This window comes from Erigeron canadensis, chromosome 2 (assembly GCF_010389155.1).
Source record: "Erigeron canadensis isolate Cc75 chromosome 2, C_canadensis_v1, whole genome shotgun sequence".
NCBI classification, from domain to species: Eukaryota; Viridiplantae; Streptophyta; class Magnoliopsida; order Asterales; family Asteraceae; genus Erigeron; species Erigeron canadensis.
The window spans coordinates 26,528,776-26,543,055 of record NC_057762.1 but is presented as its reverse complement, the minus strand read 5'-3'; the positions used below and the strand labels follow the sequence as shown (position 1 = coordinate 26,543,055).

Here is a 14,280-nt window from a genome sequence, read left to right as displayed (position 1 = left end):
CCAAGAGAGAGAGAGAGAGAGAGAGAGAGAGTCTATCAGCGGATATATATATAATGCCAAGTTTATGGTAGGGAAGAAAGAGACAGAGAAAAGGGGTTGGGGGGTTGGGGTGCTTACCCAAAGACAACCGTTGATCAACCTATTGAATAAGAAAATGAAGGTTAGTGTGATATAGCAGGTAGATTTCTCGTGCAGTTATTAATTCAGAACCAACAACATTCAGAATAGTGTGTTGAAGTGGATGAAACATTAAAACTGCAGGCACACTAAACAGGTAGCTGGAATGGCACATGAAGCAGAAATAGAAAAGGAAAAAAAATTAATTGCCTAGAGTACGTGTATCGAATTACAGAGTATCAACAGCACGAGAGCATTGAAATACTTGCATACAAGTATAGTACCAGCAAGACTAAAATCAATCAGCACTCATATTACTATCCTAAATCTGTAGTCACTATGAGGTAACTAATATGTGTACTTCAATTGGTATCCACGGAGCCAATTTTCACCTTTCTCATAATAATCTGTCATGTTAAAAACTTGACGGGTAAAATGCCTAGTTGACGCAAAAGAAGAGGCTCCACGCCACGCATCAAGGACTGCATCTGATGCTCTAACGATCCTTATAGGGGTCCCACATGGCCTAATCATACGGATTCCTGCCTCCAAACGTTCACTCATCCCAGGAAAAAGAGAGCTTCCACCATTTATAAGGATTGAACTGGTCAGATTCTTGTTCTCTACCAAACTTTGACTTCTGGATTTCAACCTTTGTATTGATACACCGACCATCTCATCTAATCCCGCCTGTTCAATCCCAATTAAGTTTGGGTGGAAAAGAATCTCAGGGCACCTGAACCTTTCTACACCGATTAGTATCTGGAAATCTTCTTTTGTTAAAGGACGGATACGTGGTGGTTCAGTGCCAGATGAGCTCGCTGCTGAGTTTGGAAAAAATGTGGGGTCTAGTTCCTGTTGATACAGGGCAATTCATGTCAGTGTTATTCAATATTTAAGGCTAAAATGATCAACTTTAGATTAGCAAGAATAAATAACAAAAAGATAACAAGAGGTGGATAAGTTTGAAATTTAAAAGTCGATTCATAGGAGACTATGACTAAAGAATGAATAGCTTCCAATCATGTTTCATCTTCAACAGCTACATATTTTATAGTTTATACTAAAAAGAATGAGACTAGTAGATCAAACAGGTCAAAAGTCACCAAAGTGTAATCTTAATGCATAAAACCTTCTGAATCATTTCATTCAAGATAATAGTGTTATCAAAAAGAATATAACTTCCTAACTATATTCGACTCATTAATTTTACATAATAAAGATCAAGGTTCAAGACAAAAAGAATTTTATGTCAACTGAACCTGACCGTTATGACCCACACAAAAGTTGCCTGTTTTAAGCCATCACCCGCCCACTTTGCCACCTCTATTATTAACAGTTGCCACAAGCGAAGGAATATAAATTGCAGCAAGCTAACCCGAAGTTTAGAAGCAACGCGAGCCAGCTCAGTCTCATCCTCATTGGGTCCCTCATCCTCGTCATCATTATCTTTGCTCATCTTCTTATATAACTGCCAATCTTCATCTTTCATTCCAAAAGTATCCTCCCCCTTCCCTCTATCAAATGCTGCAGTTGTCAACAAACGCATCCTTTCCTTCTGGAGAGCATTCAGTCTCTCCCCGCGACCAACACCTCCTGATGTATTGTTATCGGTTCCATTACCATTGGCCTTGAGTCGTTTCCGCTGGTCAACTTTCTCAGATAGATCTCGGTATTTGACACGCAGTTGCTCCATGTAAAGCTCAGGGTTTTCGCTACACAAGCAAGGAATGGCTTAAATTATAAAATAAAACTCACGGATTCTTTCACATCTTCTTAAGAAAAGGTGAACGCTAATAGCAATTTTGATTCATCTATAAATGAGTCAAATTTGGTTGTTTTTAACTCAAATGGTCAGAGAGATCGTATCAAAATGTTATTTAAGGGGAATGAATAAACAGGTTAAGAGTTGTCCAAAGGGTTTTTTTTTTACTGCTCACAACCTAAACAGAGGTTTCAGGTTACCTAGGTAGGCGAGTCTTTGAATCAGATGTAAGTGGCATAACCTGGGGAGGTCCAAACCTATGACCTCTCGTGAGGACATCTGGATGCCTGAACCTTGGTGGCGGTGGACGGTGGTGGTGGTTAAGGCATACAAAATACACCCTCCTAGATCATTCTATTCTGTGAGCTAGACTATTATCGTATAAAATCACTTCTGCAGTCATAATTAATACTACTTATCATTAAAGAAAATTAAACATAGCCAGTAAAGTGTCTCCAAATCAAAAATAATATATTTTGACCCATTACCCAACCCCCTGAGCCGCCTAACATGCCACCTCCAGTGAAAGCTATAAAAAACCAAACAGCTTACAGGCGCCTTTGTTCATCTTCCTTATTACGCTTTTCCCGCTCCAGTTCTTCTTCAAAACGCTTCTGTTTCGCTTTCTGTCGGCCTTCTGATGTCGTTTTAAGAAATAGTTGTCTCTTCTTTTCCTTTATCTATGAACAAAACCATATATATCAAGACAGCTGACCGACTATTGGGTGTGCTAACACTAATTGGTTAAATCAGCAAAATACAGTATACCTGGTCCGGTGTAAGCATGTTGTCAGGAATATCAAGAAGCGTATATTTTTCTGCGTTGGAAATATCAGGTTTCTCCTCAAATTCATCTTGCTCGCCCTTGAACTTCCTTAAAGACTGTGTTACTTTGGCAATAGCAGCTTCAATTTCTTGCTTGGAGACATAACCGGTTTCAGCAAGGAAAGATTGAACATCATTTCCGTTTACATCTCTAAGTTGGTGTACAAGAAATTCTAATCCTTTTAATTCATTTTCTAATTCATTTATTTTTGAAGATCTTTTAGCCTCAGCCATTTCTCTCAACCTTTGGCCTTGCCTTTCCTTTAAAGCTGCTTTTCTAGCAATCTCCTCTTCAGATGGCGGCTCTTCAACTGGCGCCGGCGTCCAAGGAAGTTGCCAACATTTCGTCTTCTCTTCAGCTTCTTTTGTCCCTTTCTGTAACATTTAATTTATAAATTCAGAAGATATATGAGCACACAAGTTTTATTTTCAAATTTGTAGTATAGAGTCCTTTGTGTAATGCCTGAAATAATCTGACTTCAGAAACATAATCTGGAGCGATATAACAATGTTCCATCTTTAAATCTTCTACTTTCTCCCATGTAAGCCTCGCCCTGTTTTGAGCAAATTAAAAAATGTCAGATACCCCTGAACGAGTGAAAGTTCCAAATATGATTACCAAGAAAAGATGATAAGCTATTCTCACATATGATGGGGGTACTTTAGTGAAAGAAGTTGCTTTAGGTAATTGGTGACATGGTAGCCACCAACATTAGTTCGACAGCATGCTTCGTAAAAAGGCTCTCCATTAATAAACTGATTTCACATAAAAAAAAATTAGCTTTGTCAAACAGTCTGCATAAGAACATGCAGAAAACCGAAGAAAAACTGCATACCGGGATCACATGGCTCGTGTTAAACCCTGAACAGATTGCAATACCATCTTCATCACAAATTCCAAGTTTCTGATTAAACTTGTAGCTGAACGCAGCAGCGACACCAAAAGCTGTGAAAAGAAAAAGATATTGACCAATACATGGCAAAACAAGGACAAAATTGAACAAGTACACGCTATATTTCTAAAGATCACAAGTGAATGATTTTTGGTACAATCATACCTATAGAAGGAACCCCATATGTCTCAAACAGAAGTTCAGCCATTTTACAACGCGAATGTACAGGGGTGCATGGACATTCTGTAATAAGGATGGGATGATCAATCTGTTCTGCCATGAATGACAAAGCAAAGAACAATTTGTCAAAAATGCAGCAGGTAACATGTGTTCAAAAGTAAGAAACAGGAATGAAAATTTACCGGAGATCGATCTGCCCCCAACCTATCAAATGCAAAGTCAAGAATCTACAAAGCAACCAAGTAAGACTGTGAGAGCAAAGATACAAAGCTATGATAGCTCGTATTACACAGTTTCAAGACATATTATCGTCTAACAGGCATATGTAATGTTACCGAGACACAGAAACTATAATTGAATGCACTACTATGTGTTTTATAAAGGCACGGAAATGACAACTGCTTAGAAACTGAAAATAAGTGTATGTTTTACATATTTACATGATTCAGTTTATGAGTATATTGATTAAAAAAAAGATGTAAAGCATAACATATTACAAATCCTTAATGTCTTATACAATGTAAAAATCACACTGTCATATGAAATGGTAATTACAGTTGGCCAAGTAGTGTGTTTTATATACTATAAACCATTGTAAAACCAATCAACCCTAAGGCTAAAGCTGAATGAAACTTACATATTCCATTATCTCAAACTGAAAGACCACATCATTATCAAATGCTGAACGTGGTCCAGAGCGAGTGCAATCAAAGTATCTCAACAATGCAGGATCATGGTCACCAACAACCGTCACTGTTTCACCTGCACAAGAAAACAAAAATCTCAGCTACTACAAGATGCATGCCATCTTATATTGCAAAAAAGTTTCTTTTGATAGAGAAACAATTGCGTAAGATAATCATCCACCTACGAGTTTGATAATATTCACCACTTCTCAAACTGAAAAAAAAAAATGTACAGAAAAGAGCTCCAGATAAACTGTTAAAACGTTCATTCATAAGCTTTGGCAAAACCATCTGACAGTAGCACTTCCACCATAACTAAATACATATCGTCATTTTTTCAAGTTGAAAAATAATCAGCTTAAAATAAAGTGATCTAACTTCGTCACATATCATATGGTCTATAAGAACTAGCTTACATTACTATGCGTTGGTTTAAAAAGCTCCTTTTAGTGACTTCGGATAGTCCAACTATAGAAACCAACATTTATGTGCACTAGAGGAATGTTGGACCCTTGACAACTATGAAATCCTCAATTCATCCCGTAACAAAATGTTTAGGGCGCGTTTAGTTGTGGAAAATGTTTCCTAATTTTCCATTTCTAATTTTCTAGAAAATGAAAGGAGTTTTCCATCTCTAGAAAACAAAAGAAGTTTTTAAAAACGCGTTCAAAACTAGAAAATGGAAAAGAATTTGATGTTTTCAAAATTTAGAAAATGGAAAATCAAAAGTGGAAAACAATAAATAAATAAAAAAAAGTGTTTTCGAATTTTCCATAGAAAAGTGGAAAACAGTGTTTTCTACTTTTGATGGAAAACATTTATGAAAAACTATGATTTGAACGCATTTTCTGTTTTCCATGTTTTCTTGGAAAACAAAAACGGAATACAAGGGGTGTTCTCCCAACTAAACGCACCCTTAGATATTCGTTGTCACCCTTAACAAACATCACATAAATACATAGCTCAAACCTAAGTGTCTACTATCAGCTACGATCATATTCCGGCCCCATCCCACAATAAAAACCTGTAATTAGACTAAGAAGAAACTCACTGCTTAAGAACACTTAACTTGATAAAGCAAATTCTCTACTATATATCAGCTCTCAACTATTTCACGCCAGACCGCCCCATACCCCATCACATAGACATAAATCTAAGGACACCTAGTAACGAACTAATCCAGTTTCACCAAGTAATCTTATCACTCAAAAAATCCTAACTTGATATGCATTATGTAAATACTTTACAAAACCTAAAAAACATTTTAATCAAGATAAACAAACAAACTTTGTAAGTACCCGTAATCTTATGACGCGGCCGCTGAACAATGTTTCGGAAAATTATTCGAGGCTCGCTCTCTCCTGCCCACCTATATAACAACAATCACGCCAAACCATATAAAATCAAAAACACACCCACAATAGCAATTCTACAATAATCATTCAAGGTACTAAAACAACAACATACAGTACATATATATATATATATATATATATAAAGATTTGAACTTTAAATTTTAATATAAAAGAAAATAATAAATAAAAATATACCCAATTCTGAAATAGGAAGCCCCATTATCAATGACAATTGGACAGCTTGAAGGTATAAGATTGTAATCTTTTTGTCTTTCTGTTTGACATATGAATGGCATTTTCTTTTGATGATGAAAAAGGACCAAAACTGTAACCTAATTTTGTTTACTGTAAGCAGCTTTCATGGAAAAGACGATGATGGTACTGGACCGGAGGGGGTTTAGTTGAATCGCTTTTTCAGACCGGGCCTTGTAGCTTTTTACTTTTATTTTTCTTACTATTTTCTATTTTGGCAAACAAGGCCGATGAGGCCCCATCTTTTAAAAACCAGGTCGAAAAAACCCTAAATGAACCCGGTTTCAAAATCCATTTCGATTTTTTGGAAAAACAGGCGGTTTGAAACCGGTGTCGGTTTTGGAGAAAAAGAAAAAAAAAAGGTTAATCCTTGATCAAATTGGTTTAAAATCGGCACGGGTTTGATCAAACCCGGTTTTTCATTCCGCTGGCCAAACTCAGTTTTTGGTCATATCTATAAGTTTTGGGCATAGCTAAACAAGGTTAGTTTTGATGTTTAAAAATAAATAAATAAATGGCCTTAGAAACTAACTAACTCATGAATTACTCACGAAAAAGCTGAATATCAAACATATGTTGTTTTAATTAGGTGTGTGGAGCCTCCTCGCGTAATAGAAATTCAAAGATTTAAATCTTTCAATAAAAAATCATTTTCACCCACATATCTGTTAGAACAAATTCACATAGACTCACCTAAATAAATGGTAAGCACTCGCAAATATGTCTAAGTATGCATCATGCAATTATATTGAATCATTAAAGTCAAAATTAAAAGGGTTAATCTCGCTGTCTTAAATAGAGATTCATTTTTATTTACTCATCTTAAAAAATGGAAAAAAAAACCGGTGCATTATGTAAGTTAGAATTTTCTGGAAAACCTACTAAAGCTTATCAGTCACAGAACTCGAACTTCTATTTTAGGAGAAAAAACATATGCCTTGACCGGTTGGATTGGACTTCATTGGATAATTGTGATAAACTTTATTAGTTAATAAAAAAAAGAAAAAAAAAAGATCATAAGTTTGCTAGGTATGCATTTAGCATCACCTGGAATAATAGTGATATACAAATAATTTACAATAGTATCTTAAATCCTAGGTAGGTATGGTACGTTATATATTTCATGATGATTTGTGCTGGGATAAAAAGACAAATAAACCCTCATGTGCAATGTTTTGACAGCCATACCAACATCCGTTCGGGTGAGGGACATGTAATGAAGCAAATAATCATCTTAGGGTGGTGTAATGACAAATAAAAATTATAAGGGTGAAACTTTACAATATGGTATATCCCAGGGGCATGTAAGGAAATTAACTCTTGTATTAACTAGCTAGTTTCTATTGTATTTGATAAATTTCTTAATCTATGTTATCTTATAAAAAAAATAGCTCTCATGAGAAAAAATATCTAAAATACCCTTAAATGATTATATTACACCATCAGTCATTTATCTTTTAAAATATCTCCATTAACATTTTACATTAATTATTTTTACATCAATAATCTACACCACTCAACGTCGCCTCTACCACCAACAGTCGTCCCCCACCACCACACTGCCACGAATACCGCCGCATTGCGCGAGTATCGTGCTAGCATTGATGACATAATTAAGAGTAAAATAGTCAATTAATTGGGTTTATATTTCGGATTGTAGATTCATGTCTAGAAAGAAAGAACACTTAAAAGTTTTTAGTGATACTTTGAGGTTACTTACTGTTCACTTAATTAATTAAGAAATAATGTCTAAACTTAACTGAAAATGGCTTAAAGTTGTTGTATTATTCTTATTATTTGTAGCATTGATGATCCATCAATACTTCGAGTCATGCTTCTATGTTGTCTCATGTATCCTGTTAGTATATGCTTATATATTGTCTCATGTATCCTGTAAGTATTACAAAACTGTATTCGTAATACTCAAACATGTAGATGATGATGGGGCACACACAAAAACGTCTAAAGCACAGCCGCTCAAGCGCTCAGTATCTTACGACAGGTAAAGTCAAGTTCGAAAATTAAAAGCAATTATAAATCTAGAGGTCGTAGAATGGACGCGTTGGGGAGTTTTGGAATGGGCTACAATGGGTCATTTTTAAGTGGGTTGGGTCGACCTGTAATACATGGCAGAAAAGATGAAAAGTTCAGATCTAAGAAACGTTATTGGAGACAATTGGATTAGAAAACATAATTGTAGGTCTATGAGTAGGCCATTTGAAACTCCATTCTAGATTTCTAATTCAGGTAGTTCGGGCTCAACTTCCAAGACTACTACTCAGGGAGAGGCTGCAGGCCTTTAATAAAGGGAAAGAACTCACCCATTTCGCTTTCTACTTAGTAATATCTTGGTATATCTTGGGCTAAAGCATCCGAGCAACATGATGTTGTAAGTTAACTTATTTTGTTCAGGGTTTACCATGGATTTTGTTTCAATGTTACGGTTGCCAGATAAATTTTGGAAGGCTTCTCTGTTTGCATCTTCAATGGGTGAATAGCAATGAGGCCTTTAAATTGCTTAAAAATGTCAAGATACTTTAATTGAGATGCTATTGAAGGCAATCAGCTAGACACAAATATTTTTGAAGTCAGGTACTCAGGTCACTTATGGGGAAAGAATTGCCACCTCTAAAATCCATCATATGATTAAAGAAATATCTTCGGGTCATCAAGTATGACGCAGACGGAAATTTAGGATAAATAATTGATTCCGTTGCTTCAAAGAATACCTGGAAAATAATTCTTCTAAAATTCGTTGATTCTAAAAGAATACCGAAATTTAAGGATTTCACACTAAAACACACGCATGTGATTAGGGGAAAAAATGATTTTTTTATTATCTGAAAACTGATCACTTCCCCATGATTACAAAGGTATAAATAAAGCTGCAAAATTCGAATGGGCCCCAAAAGGCAAGCGGGCCGAAAGTTATTACAATTTCAAAGTCCAAAAAACACCGAAAAACTAACAAAAAGGTCCATAACGCCTAGAAAACAGCGTTTTTGGGCCCGAAAACTGACCCAAACCTCCTTCGGCTATCTATAATTTGATGCTCCTCTTTCCAACGGTCGTTTCGAGTGGTCATACGTCGAAATCGGAGCTCTGTAGCAAAAGTTATGACCATTTTAGTGAAGGCCTCTTTTTGTCTTCACCTTCTAAGTACAAAAGCGTCTGATCTTCAATACTTGGGTCTGGGTCTGCATCAAAGTAACTATTCGAGTTTACTATTTACACGTTTCGAAAGGTGTAATGTTATGTGTAATTCGAAAAGTACGAGTGTTCTACCAAATTTTGGAGCATGAAGCAAGCCTAGAATTTTCCCAAAGCCATTCACAGTTATTTCTCCTTTCATTGGTGACTACCCAATTTGTTTAATTTGGTTAAATTTCAATTTTTGTAATTTTCTGTTTTTTGTACTTATAGAAGTATAAAGGTCTAATAACTTTTTTGTGATTGAATAATGATCAGGTTTGTATTTACTAAGAAACCAACTTCGCTCAGCCATGACGATCAGGGAACATCAATGGAGAACCGAATGGGATCTCTTCCAGATTGGCCATACCCGGTTCAATGTCCATAAATAGCACCCCTCTTCTTTACTGCAGTACATCAGGATTTGGTTATTCGACACTGCTTCATCATCACTATTAGCTGTTGCTCATCATAAGCCCTTGAATTCACCAACGTTATAATGGTGATGTGCCCCAATATTATTACATTAAAGTTTAAACACAAGGTACACACAAATATAACATATGAAACACTTGGTTATAAAGTTATATCAACAATCTGAGTTTATGAATTAAGTGACTTGGGAGATTGTATGCATTATTTCACATTGTTTACACTCAATAAAACCCCCCACCATTTGCATTCATAACTATAGTAATATTAATGCTATGAGTTCTCAAATAGCATACAACCACAACAAACATCTTGCATATATTCGAATGAATCCATATTTCATACATATCTATATCTATACTATACTATATTATAAAGCAAATTCACTTTTCAACTTTCAATATTCAATTTCAACAATGTACACATGATATACCATACATCAATGCATACAACTTTCTCTCTCCTTCATAAATCATTTTATTCCTCTAATTCTTTTTCAAAAAAATTTATCTCAATAACCGTACATCGATAAATTATAAAAATTATATGGGTGTTCTTAAAATTTCATACTCTTTCATTAGAGATGTCATTTGATATACTTTCGACGAATTTTTAAATCCGAGGACGGAGCCCGTATGGCTAAGGCATTTGACTATGACACTCTATGACATATCACCTCCTATGACCTATCACACTCTATGACCTATCACCCTCATCATTTTACCGCCGCAACGCGCGGGTACTTACTCTCGTATATTTTAGATGAGTGTTTCTGTAGGGATCGTATCTTCTTTTTACTTTACCTTTTGTTTCAAATGAATAATAGTGTACAAACTTAACAGGCCTCCTTCTCTTATAGATAATGGTTCTCAGTTTCCTCCATTACTCAAATGTAATACCAACCTTCCAATATTTTTGCCGGGCCAATATTCTACTTATGCAAACCTACCTGTCGCAACACATGCCACAAGATATGCAGCAAACCAGATTCTAAAAGGATACTATCAAATGCTTTCATTGCCCAAACATTTGCCATTGAACATGGAAAACGGTATTCGCTTGATTATTTCTGTTACCTACATGCTAATATTTATATATTCTATATAACATGAAACAAATGTACTATTATCCATACCGTGCATCACACAGGCTTCCCTCTATATGTATAAATATATATCCGCATAATCTTGATGAGGTAAATGTGGACCCTAAATTAAAAGTTTAATGATAGAACATGTTTAATAGCCTATTAAAACCAATTGTTTTTTTCTTTTTTTTTTTTGAACAGCAGAATACTACTTCCTTATATAACACCAGTACAATCATAACAGCTAGAAGACAGAGTAAAACTTAGATATATGAAACTTAGAATTTCAGAAAATCACATTGTTGCGACATCAACTGCTACTTGTTGCTTTGTAGTGGAATTCATCGATTGTTGAGTATATCATGCCTTCATCTTCAAGTGTTCTTATGGATTCCCTATCAAGACAAATAATGCAAAATTTTCAAAATTCCCATTAGAGATAGAGATATAGACTAGAAGGAAGAAATAAAGAAAGGGAGGTACATGATCTTGTTTTGAGGAAGTTTCAGCTTCTGTGCAAGCTCATCGGTATGGATGCCCTTTTCATTACCGCTACAAAAGCAGACCATTCCATAATGATCATACATGTTATAACAATTCATAAAACAAGTACTTCTAGCTTCAAAACTATTGTATAGTCTATTTTAAAATAATACATAATTGTCGAGGTGTAGTCATATACAGTATACATGTAACTACTGATATTAAGAAAAATCTATTTTACCGTTAAAAAAATGTAATTTTCAATGCTTATGAGTGGAGAGATTGACCTAAAAACTAGAGAGAAACCCCTTATGTAAACTCTACTATTTACTGTCGTCATGCTCAATAATATATTACATAAAAGACATACATATTAGATAAGCATTACTGTCAATATACAACAGAGCTTACTAGTTTGCAGGAATCTGGAGATAAGCAAGAACCATTTGATCATATCCTTTTAATCCGTCTACATTGAAAGGTACAGAGAGCTGCAAATGAACAAATAATCATGTTAATCAAGAAAAGTAATACTGGATAAGTAATAGGTTAACGAGTACATATAAGCTATGATACCTGACTTGAAAGGTTTGACTTCAGACCATTTGCACCTTTCTGGATGGGTGTGTTTGGATTCGAATCTATGTTCTCAGAAAGAGTTGTACCATTACCTTGTATATTCTACAAGCCATAGTTTAGATTGTTTAGATTACCATTCAATCACATCCAGCCATACGTATAAGTAATAAGCACAACTTAGTATCCATGTAATTCACTACTTATATGTGTCACTGAGCATTGCCTACCTGTGCTTTAAGAGTACGCACATGGTTGTGTATGGATGCAATGAAGTGGAAGGTGATTTCATCAAAGTTTGTCACGGGCCTGAAAGTTAAAAGCGTATAATTTTATCCAAGCTATATTATAAAAAAACTAATCAATCTCAAAGTAAGAATTTGTACACTAGTCAATGGGGCATTGATAACTTTTCCAGGAATAATGACCCATTTATCCAAAATAAAAATGGACATTGATTCATAGCAAAATGGACATTGATTCATAGCAATTACATCAATGATAACAAACACCTGGAACTATTATCCTGAATATGATTATAAATTTTTAATTCTTGTTTAGTTGTTCAGTCCTCTGTAAACTAATAAGAACCAATATAGTTTCCACATAAGCACCCAATTTAAAGCAAGTGACAAGAAGATAAGAAATAAATCAAAATTCTGACACAATACCCATAAGTTTTCCAAGCATAAATGCATCAAAATACTAATAACATTTACAAGCAAAGATTACAAAATAGCGTATTACTATAAGACCATTACCTAACAGAGAAGACGTCAATATGCTTATCACCTTTGAAGCTTTTTAAGTGCCCATCAACATGGACATAAATCCCTTCTCTGCCAAACAAAAAAAATAGCATCAAAGATTAACTAAATGGTCAAATAGATTGTTCTATATTTGAAATTTCCTTTTAGTTGAAAAAAAAAAACAAGATGAGAAAGTAACTCACTGGATTTCCTCAATTTGCATTTTATCATATGGTTCATTGAGCCTGCAAAAAAAGTGCTTAAATTGTTAACTTCACAGAATAAGATAGTCATATTATTCTATGTGATTAAAAAAAACAATTTGATATCTAAGGTAGTATGTACGTATGTATGGCCTATACCATCTTTTGCACTCTAGCTTTCCAGTTGCATCATCAACAGTAAAGGTAACATAACTGTTTCTTTCAACTATGTTGAACACCATTCCCACCACACTAACCTATAAAACATCACAAACATATATTATATATTTATAGGGGAGAGGTTAGTTAAAGCATGCAGTACCTATCTTTATGTATATTTATCAAATTCAAAGGTTTAATTTGTAACTTTTTTTTAAAGGGTCAAGCTTAAGTAAAGTCAGAAGTAAAAATATTAAATAAAATAAAAATATATAAGAAGATTAAAAGGAATAAAGGGGAATGTACATTAACAATATCTGCACCGGAAAGAACAAAATTGGATTTATCATCACCAGACTGTGAAGCTTCGCTTATCTGCTTTATCGTTAGCGGCACTATTCCATTTGTATCACGATTCTACATTTTTATTTCATTTATTTAAGCCAATAAAAAAGATTATCATATTTATATTATATATACAGGTAGACTAAAATAAAAATGATGAAATAAAACTGAAAGTGGAATTATTACAGCGGCGGAGGCAGGAGAATTGGCGATCTGAGATCCGCCTTCGAACTGACTTTCGGAAAACATCATTCTGATCCGACGCTTTGAAGATGGCGGTGGTGGGGAGTCAATAGGAACGGCGGCGGTGTGTTAAATGTCTTTTTATTTGCTCACATAGAAAAAAGATATAAAATTTATCTTTATTTTTTTATACATTGATTTCCCGCCAATTTCTACATTGATTTCCCGCCAACCAAAAGAAAAATCCCACTAACTTATCTTTAATTTTTTTTTCATTGTGGACCGAAAAAACTATATGCGTGAAAAATGTTTTCAAGCTCTTTATTTTGAATTTTTTTAAAAATGGAAAGAATTTTTAATCCTTTGTTTAGGGCGCATTTGGTTCGCGGAATGTTTTTGGAAGGAATGAAATATTTCAAAGGAATTGAAATCTGAAGGAATGAAATTTGACGGAATGTTTTTGATTTTTTGAAGATTCAAGTGAGGGACGGAATGAGATTCCTTCCCCCATCCCCAAGGAATGGAGATTCCATCAAATGAGAGAATGTTAACATTCCAACAGAACAGAATGTGATTCCTCCATCTTTAACCAACCAAACACACTAAGGAATGAAATTCAATTCCAATTCCATCAGATTCTATCAAATTCTATGAACCAAACGCGACCTTAGAAAGCAAACGAAAAATTTAAAAATGAGTTCAAAACTAGAATAGGTTATTTTTATTTTTTCAGATTTAAAAACATGCTCTAATATACTTAATTAAGTGGTAAGTCAGGGGTAGGGTAGGGTGGGGTGG

The 14,280-nt window shown here is 34.7% G+C and overlaps 2 protein-coding genes across 2 annotated transcripts; both read right to left on the bottom strand.

Annotated features, from left to right (window-relative positions):
* Positions 1-302: 302 nt before the first annotated feature.
* On the bottom strand, positions 303-6,265 carry LOC122589830 (actin-related protein 5). The gene is made up of 12 exons (XM_043762151.1): positions 6,017-6,265; positions 5,765-5,835; positions 4,418-4,542; positions 3,963-4,007; positions 3,766-3,868; positions 3,544-3,653; positions 3,354-3,463; positions 3,171-3,261; positions 2,651-3,082; positions 2,435-2,562; positions 1,496-1,832; positions 303-972 (listed from the first exon to the last, which is right to left on the bottom strand). Exons 1-12 carry the CDS (start codon positions 6,115-6,117, stop codon positions 466-468), a joined length of 2,160 nt encoding a protein of 719 aa, XP_043618086.1. The 5' UTR covers positions 6,118-6,265; the 3' UTR covers positions 303-465.
* A 4,632-nt stretch (positions 6,266-10,897) lies between these two features.
* LOC122589880 (replication protein A 32 kDa subunit A-like) lies at positions 10,898-13,619 on the bottom strand. The gene is made up of 10 exons (XM_043762206.1): positions 13,486-13,619; positions 13,261-13,371; positions 12,955-13,052; positions 12,796-12,837; positions 12,605-12,682; positions 12,074-12,152; positions 11,844-11,948; positions 11,679-11,758; positions 11,268-11,336; positions 10,898-11,179 (listed from the first exon to the last, which is right to left on the bottom strand). Exons 1-10 carry the CDS (start codon positions 13,549-13,551, stop codon positions 11,095-11,097), a joined length of 813 nt encoding a protein of 270 aa, XP_043618141.1. The 5' UTR covers positions 13,552-13,619; the 3' UTR covers positions 10,898-11,094.
* Between the last annotated feature and the right edge of the window lie 661 nt (positions 13,620-14,280).

What these genes read in the sequence shown, in the direction of transcription:
- LOC122589830 (XM_043762151.1), bottom strand. Translation starts at nt 6,117, where the DNA reads ATGCCATTCATATGTCAAACAGAAAGACAAAAAGATTACAATCTTATA. An exon ending in TGGGGGCAGATCGATCTCCG is followed by an intron (nt 3,869 to 3,962) that starts GTAAATTTTCAT and finishes ATGGCAGAACAG; the next exon opens with ATTGATCATCCCATCCTTAT. An exon ending in ATATGGGGTTCCTTCTATAG is followed by an intron (nt 3,654 to 3,765) that starts GTATGATTGTAC and finishes TTCTTTTCACAG; the next exon opens with CTTTTGGTGTCGCTGCTGCG.
- LOC122589880 (XM_043762206.1), bottom strand. Translation starts at nt 13,551, where the DNA reads ATGATGTTTTCCGAAAGTCAGTTCGAAGGCGGATCTCAGATCGCCAAT. An exon ending in CCGGTGCAGATATTGTTAAT is followed by an intron (nt 13,053 to 13,260) that starts GTACATTCCCCT and finishes GATGTTTTATAG; the next exon opens with GTTAGTGTGGTGGGAATGGT. An exon ending in AGTCAAACCTTTCAAGTCAG is followed by an intron (nt 11,759 to 11,843) that starts GTATCATAGCTT and finishes GTTCATTTGCAG; the next exon opens with CTCTCTGTACCTTTCAATGT.